We start from the raw sequence: 16,567 nt of genomic DNA on the forward strand, positions 1-16,567 counted from the left end.
AAGCTAAAAATATAATTGTTTAAATAAAAAATCCAATGGAGAGGTTAAACAGTAATTGGAACATGGCAAAAGGAAGAAAGCTAACAAAGAAAAGAAAAACACATTCCTGACAGATTTGCAACAGCAGCAATGAAAGTCAGAAAACAAAAGGATACTATTTTTATTTTTTATTTATTTTAATTTTAAAGAGAAAAAATTTAAAATAACAATAAAACAGTTTTGAAACAGGCTAGTAAGACAGTAACAATAATTAATACATATGTATTGTTATATTCCTAATAGTTGATCAGTGTATAGGACACAGGCATGAAACATTGTCTAAACAGTATTAGCACAAACCTTTCTTTTCAATGAACTAAGAGATACTAGCTGTATAGCTATCTTAACTATCTTGTGTGTGTATATATATTTTTTTCCTTTTCCCTTCCTTCCTTTCCCCATTCTCCCATCACAGTTTTTCTTTTCTTTTTGACAGTTTCTTCCTTAGTCCTATTATCTATTGTACATTTTGCATCTTATTGTTTACTTTCTCACACTAGTGAGATAATACAGTGTTTACACATATGAGTCTGACTTACTTCACTTATGAGTATGGTCTCAAGTTGCATCCATTTACCTATAAAAGTCTCCAGTTTATCCTTCTTTATGGATGAGTAGTAGTTCATTATTAAAAAAAAACAAAACACACTTCTTTTTATTCATTCCTTGGTTAATCGCCATTTGGATTGTTTCCAAGATGTATTTATTACAAATTGTGCTGCTAAAACACGGGTGGACATATGTTGCTGTGATATGATGTTTTCAGTTCCTCTGGAAGATACCCAGAAGGGGAAAGGACCTCTAATTCTAGTTTTTTGAGGAATGTCCACACTGAGTTCTACAGCAGTTGCACCTGTCTGTACCCCCACCAACAGTGGAGAAGGGTTCCTTTTTCCCTACCACCCCACCAGCATTTGTTATTGTTTGATTTCTTGATGATAGCCATTTTTTCCAGAGTTAGAAGGAGTCTCAGTGTTGTTTTAATTAGCATCTCTCAAATGACCAGTGATGTTGAACATTTTTTCATCTGAGAAGTGTGTATTCATCTCAGATGCCCATTTTTGGATTAGGTCTTTGAATTTTGGGGGTCTGATTTTTTTCAATTCTTTATATATTCTAAATAGAAGTTCTTTGTCTGAGGGACTACAAATTTTTCCTACTCTGTGGGTTGTCTTTTCACTCTATTGGTGATTTCTTTTGTTGTGCAAAAGCTTTTTAGTAAGATGGTATTCTATTTGTTGATTTTTGTAGTATTTCCCATGTGCAAGGCCTGACTTCAATCTCTAGAACCACTAAAAAAAAAAAGAAAAATATGCAGAAAGAATAATGATATAAGCAATCAGTATTGGGTAAGAGGGGCTGGGGATTTAGCTCAGCGGCAAAGCGCCTGCCTGGCAAGCGCAAGGTCGTGAGTTCGGCTCCCGGTACCGGAGAAAAACCAAAAAAAAAAAAAAAAATATTGGGTAAGAAAAATCTCTTGAATAAAGTAGTTTCACTAGAAAATTTTGAAGATAGCAGAAACAAATTTAAATATTTTAGTAATCTCTATAAATGAGGTTGTCAACTAGAGGTTAGATATTGCCAGGCTGGACCACAAACACACTCAGCCACCTCATCTTCGATAAAGGGGTCAAACAAGCTCACTGGAAGAATGATAGCCCCTTTAATAAATGTTGCTGGAAAAACTGGCTTGCCCCTTGCCAAAGACTGAAGATAGACCCAAGTCTATCACCATGCACCTGTCTGTACCCCCACCAAAATGGGCATCTGAGATGAATACACACTTCTCAGATGAAAAAATGTTCAACATCACTGGTCATTCGAGGGATGCTAATTAAAACTCAAGTCAAAATGGATCACAGATCTCAACATTAAAACAGAAACACTAAATCTGTAGGAAGAGGAAGTAGGTAAAAATCTTGAAGACACAGGGGTAGGCAGAGACTTCATGAACAAAAACCAAACCACATGGGAAGTACTTCAAAGAATCAACAACTGGGATATCATCTTACTGAAAAGTTTTTGCACATCTAAAGAAACCACCAGCAGAATAAAAAGAAAACACACAAATTGGAAAAAATTTCAGCTGGCTGTCCCTTGGACAAAGGTCTTCTATCTAGAACATATAAAGAATTAAAAAAATCAACCCTTCCCCCAGTTCAAAGATCCAATCCTAAAATGGGCATCTGAGATGAATACATACTTCTCAGGTAAAGAAATACAAATGGCAAATAAATAAATTAGAAAATGTTCAACATTATTAGTCATTCCAGAAATGCAAATTAAAACAATGTTGAAATTTCATGTTACCCCAGTAAGAATGGCTATCATCAAGAAATCAACCAATAACAAATGCTGGTGAGGCTGTGCAGAAATAGGAACTCTTCTCCACTGCTGGTGGAATGCAGACTGGTAAAACCACTGTGGAAATCAGTTTGGAGGTTCCTCAGCAAAGTAGGTCTAGGGGTCCCATTCAGTCCAGCTATTTCCCTTCTGGGTACTTGCCTAGAAGATCTGAAAACATCATATCACAGTGATATATGTGCACCCATGTTTATAGCAGTGCAATTTGTAATACCTAAATCATGGAAGCAACCCAAGTGTCCATGCACTGAGGACTAGATAAAAAATTGTGGCATTTTTATATAATGGAATATTACTCAGCTATAAAGAAAGATAAACTCGAGGTTTTTACAAGTAAATGGTCACAGCTAGAGACCGTACTCATAAGTGAAATAAATCAGACCTGCATGTGTAAGCAACGTATTGTCTCACTAGTGTAAGAACCTGAAACAGTGAATAAAAATTAGAGGTATGATAAACATTGTGAAATGAAAGGAAACTACTCAAAAGTAAAGAGCAACTGAGAGGAGGGAAAAGAGAAAGAAGGCGAAATTATGGATATATGTATATACAGGATAGCTAACATAGTTTAGTACTGACTTATCTCACTCTATTAAAGGAACAGTTAATGATTAATTATTTGATCAATCTTGCATGTCTATATTTGTTTTCCTCAGTAACCACTTTGAAGTTATCAACAGGTAATATAGCAACCACTGTTAATTTCCTGTCATCTTTTTTTTTTTTTTTTTTTTTTTTTTCTTTGGTACCGGGAACCAAAGTCACGGCCTTGCGCTTGCCAGGCAGGCGCTTTTGCCACTGAGCTAAATCCCCAGCCCAATTTCCTGTCATCTTGTCTGTAATTCAGTACTGTTTGTATTGTTCTTGTGCTGTTTTGTTAATGGGGGGTCTATTTGTTAATATGTTTTTGTTCTTTTTTAAAAAAAAAAAAAAAAAAGATATTGCCAGGTTGGAAACTGCTATAAGAGATATACCAAAAATATAGACACAAAAGAGAAATATAAAAAGCAAATAAACCACTCAAATATTTATAAAATAAAGCTTTAATAACATTAAAAGCTAAAACAATTTAAATGTTAATGTTAAAGAAAAGACAAAACAAAGAACAATTTCTGGATATAAATAAACTACCAAATTTGAAATATGAAGTCATAGAAAAACCTCATAATGAGCAATGAGATTAAATAAGTAACAAAGTTTCCTATCAAAAAAGAGCCAGGACCTGATGGCTCACTACTGAATTCTACCAAACATTTAATGAAGAACTAAGTTGTGTCTTGATTTACAAACTCAATTCTCTCCACGATTCTGGTTATAAACTGAACTGGACAAGAACCAAATCAAATTTCTCTATAAGTCAACATCGAACCTAACTACTGAATTTGATTTAGTTCTCGTCCATCTTGGTTGGCAACCAGAATTGTGGAAAGAATGAAGTTTGTAAACCAAAGCACCACTGTACTATGTTTTGTTTTCTTCAAACTATAAAAACAAAAAACCCCACAAAAACTGAGGATCGGAGAATACTTCCTTACTCATGCTATGAGGCCAGTATTAAAGATAGATAGAATGTGAGTTAATTTTAATCTATCTTATTTTATTTATTTTTGAAACAGAGTCTCTCTATGTAGTTCAGGCTGGCCTTGAACTCAACTCTGTAGCCCAGGTTGACCTCAGACTCACAGCAATCCTCCTGCCTCAGCCTCCTGAGTGCTGGGATTATAGGCATGTGCCACCGTGCTAGGCAATAAAATTAATTTTAAAAAAGATAGAAGGAAAAAAATTATAGATCAGTATCCCCTTGATGAACATAGATTCAAAAGTCCTCAGCAAAATATTCACAAAACAAATTCAATACTGCATTAAAACATCATTTATCATGATCAGATAGGATTCAACCCAGGTATGCCTGGATGCTTCAAAAAATATGCAAATCTATAAATATGAGAAACTCAGGGTTTTTTTTGGAACTGGGAATTGAACTCAGGACCTTGTGCTTGCCAGGTAGGCGCCTGTGCCGCTGAGCTATATCCCCAGCCCTTAAATATGGGAAACTATATTAACAGAACCAAAGACCAAAACTATATGATGGTTTCAATAGATGCAGAAAAAAGCACTTGAGTACTAAACTACAATCAAAATGAATCAAAGATCTAAATGTTAAAACAGAAACAATCTGTTGGAAGATAAAACTGGTAAAACTATTAACAACATGGGCATAGGCAAGAGTTTTCTGAATAGAACCCCAATTGCACCAGAAGTAACATTAAGAATCAACAAAAGGGATCATATCAAATTAAAAAGCTTCTGCACAGCAGAGGGAAGAATCAACAGAATGAAGAGACAACCTATGGAATGAGAAACAGTTTTTTTACAGCTATTGCTCAGACATAGGAATATCTAGAATATACAAAGAACTCAAAAACTTAGATCATCCAAATAAAAGACAATAACAGTGAGCAACTGAAATGAATAGACACTTCTCAGAAGTACAAATGGCCAATAAATACAAGAAAAAATGTTCAACATCTTTGGTCATTAAAGAAATGCAAATTAAAACAACCCTGAGATTCTACCTCATATAATTAAGGAATCAAATAATAACAAGTGCTGCCAAGGCTGAGGGGAAAAAGGAACCCTTCTACATTGTTAGAGGAAATGTAAACTAGTACAACCGTCTGGAAATTCCTCGGGGGGGCGGGGGAACAATAGAAATTCCTTTTGACTCAGCTGTTCCCTAAGTATCTTCTTGAAAGAGGTAAAGACATCATACTGCAATGATACATGCATACTCATGTTTATAGCAGCATAATTCATTATAGCTAAATTTTGTAAATAACATATACCCATCAATAGATGAGTGGATAAAGAAAATGTAGTATTCACACACAATGGAGTACTACTCTGCTATAAATAAACAAGGATAAATTTGAGCCATTTGTAGGAAAATGGATGTAACTGGGGACCATAATGTTAAGTAAATCAGATACACAAGCTTAAATATTATATGGTTTCTCTTATATGAAAAAGCAAAATACAAATACAAAGCAAAATAAAAGATAGGTAATAGGAAATAGGGAGACAGATCTTTTGCAAATGGGAAGTGGACCAAGAGAGGGAGGAAGCCTGGAGGGAAGGGAGGAAGGGGATGAAAAAAAGAATTAAGATGTGTTATGTATATGTAACAACCCCCCACAATGAACATAATTATTATGTACTGCAAACTACTGAGCAAGAAACAAAACAATCCTATTTACAAAGCTACAGAAAAATAAAATGCCCAGTAATGAGTTTAATCAGGAGGTGAAAGATCTTTACAATGAAAAATGCAAAATATTGATGAGAGAAAGAGGATCCCAATAAATGGAAAGATATTCAGTGTTCATAGACTTGCAGAAATAATACTGTGAAAATGTACATACTGCCTAAAGCAATCTATAGATTCAATATAATCCCTACAGTAATTCTTTACAGAAATAGAAAAAAACAAGCCCAAATTTATATGAGATTACAGAAGACTTCAAATAGCCAAAGTAATCTTAAGCAGAAAGAAAAATCCAGGCACAACCACACCACTTACTACAAAGTTACATTCATCAAAAAACATGCAGTTGGCATAAAAATAGACAGAAAATGAAGAGAACAGCATAAAAAGTCCACAAATAACTTCTTTATTTACAGCATTTACAGCAACTGACTTTTTATAAAGGGCCAAGAATATGGGGAATGTGGGGAAAGGACACTCTTCAATTAATGGCACACTGAACCAAACCTGTAGTCCCAGCTATCTGAGGCTGAGGCAAGAGGATTATCTGAGCCCAGAAAATTGAGATCAGCTTGAGCAACATAGGGAGGCCCTATCTCAGAGAAAAAAAGAGAACAAGACAAAGGAAGAGAGGGAGAGAAAAAGTGAAAAGGAGATGGGAGCCAAGAGAAAAGGAGGAAGGAAAGAGAGAGGGAGGGAGAGGACGAGAGAGGAAGGGAGAAGAGGAAAGGAATGGTATACTGGATATCCATATGAACTTGAGCCTTATCCTCTCACAAGTTACAAATATGTCAGGTTAAAGATTTAAATACAAGACACAAGACTATGAAACTACTAAGACATAAACAGAGGGGAAATGTTTTGTACACTGGTCTGTGGCAAGATTTTTTTTGCGCCAGGCATGGTGGAGCATGCCTGTAATCGCAGCACTTGGGAGGCTGAGGCAGGAGGATCATTGCAAGTTCGAGACCAGCCTGGGCTACAAAGTGAGCTCAAGGCCAGCCTGAACTGCATAGTGAGACCTTGTCTCAAAAAGCTAAAAAAAAAAAAAAAAAAAAAAAAAGTTTTTTTGTTAAGACCCTAAAAGCACAGGCAACAAAAGCAAAAATTAACAAATAGGATTATGTCAAGCTAAAAAGATTCTGGAAAATAAAATAAACAACAACACAGCTAAGAGACAACCTATAGAATAGGAGAAAAAATTTTGCAAACTATACATCTGACAAGTGGTTAACATCCAGAATTTATAAGGAATTCAACAGCAGAAACCCCAAATAATCCAGTTTAAAGATAGGCCCAATATCTGAACAGACATTTCTCAAAAGAAGGAATACAAGTGGCCAACAGATGTTTGAAAAATGCTCAGTATCACTAACCATCAGGGAAAATGGGTAAGGAAAGTGTAGTGCATATACACAATGGAATATTATTCAGTCACTGACATAGTTTTCTTAAACGTCTCCCAAGGGTCCATGTTTTGAAGGCTTGGTTCCCAATCTGTGGTGCTACTGGGAAGCAGTAGAACATTTCAGGGTGTACTCTAGAAGGGGCTAGTAGGATGTAGGTCCTTCTCTGGCTTTTGATTCTTGGCTGTCATTGCACAGCTTCTACTACTGCATGATCCCACTGTGATGTACTGCCTCACTACAAGCACAGAACCAACAGGCTGACCAACCATGGACTAAAACCTCCAAAACTGTGAGCTAAAACAAACCTATTCTCCTTGTAAGTTGATTCTCTCAGGCATTTTGTCTCCAGGATGGATGGAAAGCTAAATAACACAGTCATAAGGAAAGGATGAAATCTTGTCATTTTTGACAACATGAGTGGAATGGAACTGAAGGTCATTATTTTAAGTGCAATAAATTGAACACAGAAAGACCACATGATTTCATTCATATGTGGGATCTAAAAATGTTGGTATTATAGAAGTTTGGAGTAAAACAGTGGTTACCAGAGACTGGGCAGAATAGGAGAGAAGAGTAGGGAGGGGCTGGGAAATAGGGACAAGGTTACACTTAGATAGGAGTAAGTTGTGGTGGCACAGCAGTTAATAATAATGCAGTCTATATCTCAAAATAGTTGGAAGAGAGGATTCTGAATGTACTTATCATAAAGAAATGATAAAAGTTTAAAGTGATGACTATGCTAAATTACCCTGACTTATTACTCAAAGTACACATGAAGCAAAACATCACTTTATACCCCATAAACATGTATAAATATTATGTCATTCAAAAATAAAATAAAATTTAAAACCCAGAATATTGTTGGAGCAGAGAGGATCATATCACAATTTAAAAGGTTCAGAGACTTAATAATTCTAAACACTAATGCAATTAGTGTTTAATAAGCACTAATAAAATTACATCAAATTATGTAAAACAAAAATGCTTGGAACTAGAGGGGGAAAAATGGACAAATCTCCTACAGAGTAAGAGCTTTCCATATCTCTCTTAATTATGAATGGGCTGAACACACAAAAAAAATCAGTGAGACACAGAAAATCTGAGCAATTGTAACAACCATTGTTAATTCCTGTCATCTTGTTTTGAAATCTTGTATTGTTTTCATTGTTTTTGTGTTGTTTTGTTTTTGTCTTGGTTGTTATTTTATTGTTTTTTCTCTTTAAAATAGAAAAAGTAGAAAACATTTCTTTAAAAATCTGAGCAAAAAATAGCCTTAAAACACTTTTGATGAAAAGCAACCTAATATCATAGGAAGAGTACACAATTGGGAGGCAAAACACTTGTGTTTAAACAGAAGTTCTGTTGTTACTAGCTATGGGAACTTTAGCATGCTATTTACCCTTGCTAGGATTATTTCATTACTTACAAAAATAAATACCCACTATCTAGTATTATGCCAAGCATAAACAGGTGTTCAATAAACATCAAGAAATGAATGAAAAAGAATATGTAAGAACTATTTATAACATATGAGAGATAGTTAGTCCTAGACACTGTCCCCTCCTTTCACTAAGAAGTAGCAGGAAGGGATTGATTGCAAAGGCCACAAGGAAACTTTTAGGGAGCGAAAAAATGTTTAATATCATGACTGTGATGCTACTTACACAATTCTGTATCTTTGTCAGAACTCATCAAATTGTACACTTAAAATTGTTCCTTATATGTAACACTTCAATATAAAGCTAGCCAAAAAAACAGTAACAGATCTTTGGTGCTAAATTAAAAGATATTGTAGCAATACCTTTTCCTGCTTCCTTTTCTGGTTAAAATAATTGAATAGTTCATTTACTTTTAACATTTGTAACATGAAATATTCATACATATAATAGAATATAAAATATATAGACGATTTTAAACATCACTAATGCATCTGTTTTTCTGCATTATATATAACTGTTAATTGTACACTGGGAGAGCTATAAAAAGTATTTTTTCCTTTGCACTCTGAGAAGACACTCACCTCTTCCTTTGATGTTTCTGAGTCGAGCTGTAGTGTGAGATACATAATGATATGCGGAGTATTATGGATATTCTGCTGGTTGTCTTCAGCCTCTTCTTCCCATAGAAGTTTGACTAAATCATTTGTGTTCAAATTTGCCTTTTTCTTTCTTGGTTGGGTTTTTTCCTTTTTCACAGCATATGCATTTTCGAATGTCAGTTTCACCTTTAAAAATTACAGTATGTTGATTTTTCAATAAACAGAATCAGCTGCATTTTTCACAAAGAAGGCTCCATGCTTGCCCATACACTCAGGTGCATACATGATGGATAAATCATCCTAGAGTAAGGTTCCTGACGGCAAGGACTATGTGTTCTATTTATATATCTCCAGCTCCTTGAATAGTAAGTATCTCATGCACATTATTACAAGTATTTTTTGAGTAAGAATATATAATGATGTTAAGGCTTATATCTAGATGTCCCCCAAAGCCTCCTGCACTCATAGCTAGGACCTGTTGGAGCTGGCTGAAGCTAGGGATGTGATATTGGGCTTAAGTGTGTGTTGTACTCAGTCAGTCCACAGATTGGTTTAGCATAGTTCTGGGGGTAGATAGATAATGGAAAGGCCCACCCTGAGAGTGGGTAGCATCACCACCCAAAAGGCTTGTGGCTTGGATGGGATAAAAGGGAAAGGGAGATTTGCTTCACTGACTGCTGCCTCCTGTCTCCCCTACCATGAGCTCTTTCTCCTCTTCCATTCCCCTTTGCCATGCTGCCATGCTTTGGAGCCAGCAAACAATAGACTGAAACATCTACAGACTGTGAGCTCAAATAGACTTTTCTTTCTGTAACTTAAGGGTGTCAAGTATTTCTTTCCAGCAACGAGAAAAGTAATTAAAAGAGACTTTGGAACCAGAGAAGTGGGGTCAGTATTGTGACGCTACCTGACCATGTGGTTCAGGACCCTTTGGAACTCGCTTGTGAGAAGTTTGGAAAGGTTTGGAGATGCTGACTGAAGCAGCAGCTCTGGAATAAAAACTTGATGGGAGATTCTGGTCAGAGTCCAGAGGACCAGAATGCTGACAGAACGTATCTAGTAAAGACCAGGCTCAGGAGTTTTCAGTTAAGAACAAGGATTACATTGACTGTTGGACTCCAGGCCATGTGTGTTATGTTTTGACAGAAAACTTGTCTGCATTTTGCTATGTCCAGGGACATAACAGGAGACAGATCAAGGACGGCAGGCTAATTAATCTTGTGGTAAACACTTCAAGGCAGTCTAAAGCTGAGGTGGTGATGTGGCTATTTTGGGGGCCTTTTGCCAGCTCTACTTTGGGAATGCAGAGTATACGGTCTAGCAGAATGATTTAAGAAGTTTGAATTTGAACAGAAAGGAAGCTTAGGTAAAGTTATGGCCTACAAAGATGAAGCAGAGGAGAACTTGGTTGCTGAAAAGGAACAAGACAATAGAAAAGATAGCCTGAAAGCATCACAAAAACTAGCAGGACTTCTACCTTTTACTCAAAATTGCAAAGGTAAAAAGACTTTGCTCTGAGAAGACAGCTCCAGAGCACAACGTTCCAGAATGGCAGCAACCTAGAGAATTTGTTCCTCAGGGTTTGGTTCGTAGTGTTCAGCAATCCAGGCACTTGACCCCTACAGCCAAGAGAGAAGGAAGCCTGGCTATTGCTTAATTAGATGAAATGAAATGAAATGAAATGAAATCCTTACTTTTAGTAATTTACAATGTTTTAGAAAAAATTTTCCTAGTCAATTTCCTAATTTTTCCGTATATATAGAAGTATCACTTTATATAACAAAGAAATAATAAAAGTTAAAACATTCCATTTAAGCATGATTTCCTTTCCGAAGGCTTGCCTCCTTTAAACCTAACAGAAGTAAAAGTCCAAGACTAATGACCTTTAGGTTCAACTCCTCTAAAGCTCCAGGAAAACCACCTATGGTCAGGGTTGAATGAAAATTCTGACCAGCTGCAAAATTTAGACCCAAATTCTCTGACCAGTTCTCTGACCAATGAGAGTTGGAAGATGTGCAATACAGATAAGATTATCGGCTTGTTGAATAAGTGAGAACTTATAGCTGGCAATGGGTCAAGGTCATAGAAGTCTGTAATAAGGATACGTGTACCTTCATTCCTACAGTTTGAATTTTCTAAAGTGTAAAACTCATGACATTTTATTTTAGAAATTAAAAAATTACAAAAAAGTTATAAAAAGAGTATAATGATCACTCATCTATCCCTTACTCTGTTGTTAATATTTTGTCATATTTGTTTCATTCTAACTCTTCTCTCCTGTCTTCTTCATTTTTCTATACCTCTCCCTTTGCTGTCTCCCCTGAACTATATATCTATAGTTATACATGTATCTATAGCTATACATCTATCTATCTATCTATCTATTATCTATCTATCATCTTACACACACACTTTGGCTGAAATATTTGAAAATTAAATTATTTGCAGGGATATTTAACCTACACCATTATCTAATAAATTGAAGTGTTTTAATACTTCATCCTTAAGTACTTCACCACACTTACATATTTTAACATCAAAGACAATGTAGATATACAATACCTAATCCAAAAACCTGAAATCTGAAATGCTTCAAACTTCCAGATTCTTTGAGTATCAACAGGATGCTTTAAAAGTTTTAGACTTTCAATTAGAAATATTCAATGAATAAAGTTTATATAAATATCCCCATAGTAAATAAAATCTGAAAGGTACAATAGATATTGTGAAAGGGAAGGAAACTGCTCAATAGGAAAGAACAACTGGGATGAGGGAAAAGAGAAAAGAAAGAAGGAAAAGAAAATAATACATGTATATAGACACAAGATAGCTAAGATAATTGTACTACTAATTTTTATTAGTTTATTTTTTATTTTTTGTACCGGGTATCGAACTCGGGACCTTGCGCTTGCCAGGTAGGCATTTGTGCCATTGAGCTATATCCCTGGCCTCTCTATTAGTTTATTGAAAGGAACAGTTAATGTTTAATTGTTTGCTCAATCTTGAATCCCTATATCTGGTAATCTGAGCAACTACTTTGAAGATAATAATAAGTAATAGAGCAACCATTGTTGATTTCCTATCATCTTGTTTTGAAATTCTATATCATTTTTACAGTTTTTGTGTTGTTTTGTTTTTGTCTTTGTTATTTTTTGTTCTTTTCTCTTTAAAATAAAAAAATGAGGACATGTTAATTGTAGGTAGAATTGGTCCAAAATAACTCAAATTATTTCCTTCTCTTTTTTTGTCAGGTGTGCATGATTTAATTTGCAATTGTTAATTAAGTATAAGTATAATGTAACTCTTTGGTAAACATAAATGTGGTTGTGCTCCTGTAATGGCAATCTACCTACAACTAATATCAGCAAGAAAAAGGGAGCCTTCACTCAGGGCTGATTAGGCAGCTACTTTACAAGAGGGAAGCTGGTTCAGTTGTTAAAATTCTGCAGTTCTTTATTACTGATTGGTAAGTAGTTGCTACCTAAGCCTGTTGGGGTACCTGGCATTTTTAACACATCCTACTATACTTTTATAGTTACATAGTGCTATTCTAGCACTATGGACAGCTAGTGTCTACTTGATTATTAATATTTCAAATACAACCCTGTCTCCACCTACATCTCTTTATCTATTCCTAGGCACTGCTGATCATTGGCTGCCATCATTATTCCAGCACTTTCATTTTACATTTGTAAAGATAGCTAAATTTATAAATTTATAAAGTCCAAGTCAGTCATCCTTTGTCTGCCCAAATGTATAGTATATGTTTCAGAGACATGAGCATAAGGGAAATCATCTTACAAAACAAAGAATTTTACCACAGGTCTTATTTTAGAATCTAAATCAGATATAGGTAAGATTCTATCTGGCAGGGATTTTGTTCTTTATCCTGATCAATCCCAAAATTACTTCATCTTCTTACTGCCTGATGGATCCTCTAACTCATTTAAAGCATATCATCTTTCCTACCTCCCAAGTAAAACAGAAAGATAATTCCTGATGCTAACATGAACAGGAATCCTAAATAAAGAACAAGAATCCTAAATAAAAGGTATAGCACTTTCAAAATACATTTAATGTCTAAAATGTTATCTGCCATACAAAATGTCAGTATTTAAAGTGTCAGAGGGACTTATTATAAAAGAAATTCATTTTTATATCAAGGAATATAAAATAATTCATTAAGTAGCAGACAAAAGTTCAGAAGATGTACCTACATTACAGAAAAATCAAGAAAAAGTATAAATTTATGTATTAGTTTTTCAGTGGTGAGACCAAATACCTCACACAATTTAAAGGAGGAAAGGTTTATTTTTGCTTAGTTCCAGAAGATTTATTCCATCATTGGCTGCCTCTAAGGCAGGAACATCATGGCAGATGATCATGGTGGAGCAAAGATTCTTAGTTCATAATGGCTGGGAAATACAGCAGGAGAATAGCAACAGAGAGGAAGGTGCCAAGGACCAAATACAGACCCCAGTATCGCATCTCTGTGACCCACCAGAAACACCAAGAAGTGTGTTTTACTAATCTCCCAGGCAGCACCCAAGCCAATCAAGTTGACAATTATGCTTAACTGTCACAAGAAACAAAACCACACCAAAAAAACAACAAAAATGTACAATCAATGTATAATGTACCAAAATGTATAGTCAATAGCTGGGCATGGTGGCACATGCCTGTAATCCCAGCACTCAGGAGGCTGAGGCAGGAGAATTGTTGTGAGTTCGAGACCAGCCTGGGTTACAAAGTGAGCTCAAGGCCAGCCTGAACTGCATAGTGAGACCCTGTCTCTAAAAAAGACAGACAAACAAACAAACAAACAAAAACCCCAAAATGTATAGTCAATAGTGATTATAATAACTTAGAGAATAAAAATTCCATGACTATCTAAAATAATTCTTCTAGGAACTAGATTGCCACCAGCACATATAGTAGTTATAACCCCAAGTTATTACATGTTATTATTATTATTATTATTGCTGCTTTACTTAGAATGAGTTTTATATGTAGACATTTTTCTGTTCTTAGAACAATGCTCTAAGCTAAAGACATTAGAAAGAGTTGAAAATTTCTAAATAACCCAATATAAAAGTAATGCACCCATTACACATATAAGCTAATAAAATCTTAAAATAGTACAAGATATATTGATTTTATGTAACTTACTATAGAATATACAAAAAAAAAAAAAAAATACCCATACCTGCATAGGTCCAGGAATGCAAGACAAAACTCTTTCTATGTTTTCAGAGGTAACATCAACATCATTGACAGCAACAAGCACATCACCTAAAAACAAAATAACAATAAACGATAGTGGTGTGGCTATCCAAAAACCAAGGAGATCTAGAACTCAAACATTAAAAAGTACTTATTCTGAGCTCCTCAAAATACAATGGTAAATGTGTACAGATATTCAGGAACTTGTCCAAGGTTATACAGCATATCTCACCTCTACTCTTCTTAATCTATAATACTTCCCAACACTGCAGTATGACTAAATATAACCTAGAGATGAATATTCCCATTCTAAATAAAACTGGAAAAGTTATGTAAACCTAAAGGACAAGTGGAAAATTTTTAGAATAAATCAAATATTGCACTTAACCAAATTGAATCTAACCACTTAGATCCACAGTAAAAAAATTTCAGCTGAAGTTTTAATTAAAACCGTGTGGTACAGCATAACTCAATATGCTGTGGTATTCACTGCTATTACTGATTTGTGTCTACACACAGTTCTTGGCTTTAAAGCATCCAACCATATTGAACTACAGAGCATGTTTCAGTAAAAATTTCCATTTCCACTGCTTTTTAAAAAATGCTTATGTTTACCAGGTTTAGTAATAAAATAAAGATCCCTGTTAGAATAAAAATTCACTTTCAGAACCTAATTAAAAGTAATATCAAAATACCAGCAAGCTGTGTTAATAGAACTACAGACATATCTAAGTTATTTTTTCATCACTCTAAGATATATCATTAGGGAGTCAATTCACATGCATTCATTCATCCAACAGATATTTATCAAGCATCTACTGTGGGTCAGGCACTGGTTAAGCACTAAAGATAGAAAACAAGCAAAATCTCTACCTTCATGAAGTTTAATGTTCTTTGGGGAAGATGAGTAATAACCATGCATGTAGGTAAAACAATGTGATAGATAATTCTCCATGGTTCTCTCAAGTTTCTTTTCATCTTACAAGCCATAATAGTGAGTCTTTGTTACAGCATATTTTTTCAAGACTATTTGTATGCCAAATAGCTTTGGATGACAGAGGTGGTATCTCTCTCCAGAGCAAAGGTCAAGTTTGGTCAATATACGGAGTTATAAGGACAATGTCTTGCTCAATATCCTATTATTCATTGTTCTTTATAAAAGACTGATATTCCCTACATTCACACTTCCTTTTCTTTAAGGCAAACTACTATTAGGCTTCATCTGGCCCTCTTTGGAGTTGGGGAACAGATGGAAATACTGATACTTTAGGTACTGCTGTTCTTCTCCTGCTCCCTTTGCATCCTTGATAGGGTAGGCAGAGTTAGCAGGAGGAGTTTCTTTTATTATGTTACTCTTTTTTAAATTTTATTTTAAAAAAGAGTAGTAAATGAGAAAAAAAAAAAAAAGAAAAACAATAGCAGCATACCAGCATCACAAACATAAATGAACCACAGCAAGGACATTTAAAGTGACACAGGATTTCAAGACAAAATGATACGAATTAACAGTGGTTGTTATATTACATATTATTATCTTCAACTATGTTGCTAAGATTACCAGATAAAGCATGCAAAACTGGTCAGAGCATAAAAAATTGTAAGCATTAACTGTTCATTTCAATATACCATCAGACATCAGCAGTACAGTTATCCCAGCTATTCATATATATATATAGTCTTCCTTATTTCTTTTTTTTTCTTGCCCTCATCCTAGTCATTACTTCCTTTGAGCAATTTCTTTCCCTTTCCTATTGTATGTTTTGGGTTTTATTTATTCTTTCAGGTTCCTACACCAGGGAAACAATATGATGTTTACACATGTGGTTCTGATTTATTTCACTTGAGTATGGTCTGTAGTTGCATCCATTTACCTACAAAAGCCTTGAGTTTATCTTTTTTATAGCAGAGTAATACTCCATTGTATAAAAATACCACATCTTTTTTATCCATTCCTCAGTTGATGAGCATTTGGGTTGTTTCCAAGATTTAGCTATAAGAAATTGTGCAAGCAGGAGGAGTTTTTTAAGCTATCCTGTGAATGCTTACAAAAGCTGCAGATGCTCAGAGTTCTATCTAGTTGAGAGTTCTAAGTGGGCACTGAGTCCTTACAGTGGTCAATTAGTACAGTGCTTTGAGCAATTTTTCCTAAAAGTGAAAGCTTGCAGACTAAAATAAATTTCCAACTTCATTTCCATTTGGAAAAAATAAAAGCAACATGCTTCTAATTCC

At 34.9% G+C, this 16,567-nt stretch overlaps 1 protein-coding gene across 3 annotated transcripts in view; it reads right to left on the reverse strand.

Moving 5' to 3' along the window:
- Positions 1 to 16,567, reverse strand: part of Intu (inturned planar cell polarity protein) — a 72,275-nt gene that overhangs the window by 33,096 nt on the left and 22,612 nt on the right. For all 3 annotated transcript variants that reach the window (XM_013515337.1, XM_005386749.2, XM_013515336.1), the window contains exons 3-4: positions 14,322 to 14,407; positions 9,098 to 9,301 (exon numbers count right to left, since the gene is read on the reverse strand). In XM_013515337.1, the coding sequence (XP_013370791.1) occupies positions 9,098 to 9,301; positions 14,322 to 14,407 (290 nt within the window). The remainder of the gene's footprint in view (positions 1 to 9,097; positions 9,302 to 14,321; positions 14,408 to 16,567) is intronic.

Source organism: Chinchilla lanigera, unplaced genomic scaffold (assembly GCF_000276665.1).
Source record: "Chinchilla lanigera isolate Chin_1 unplaced genomic scaffold, ChiLan1.0 scaffold00027, whole genome shotgun sequence".
NCBI classification, from domain to species: Eukaryota; Metazoa; Chordata; class Mammalia; order Rodentia; family Chinchillidae; genus Chinchilla; species Chinchilla lanigera.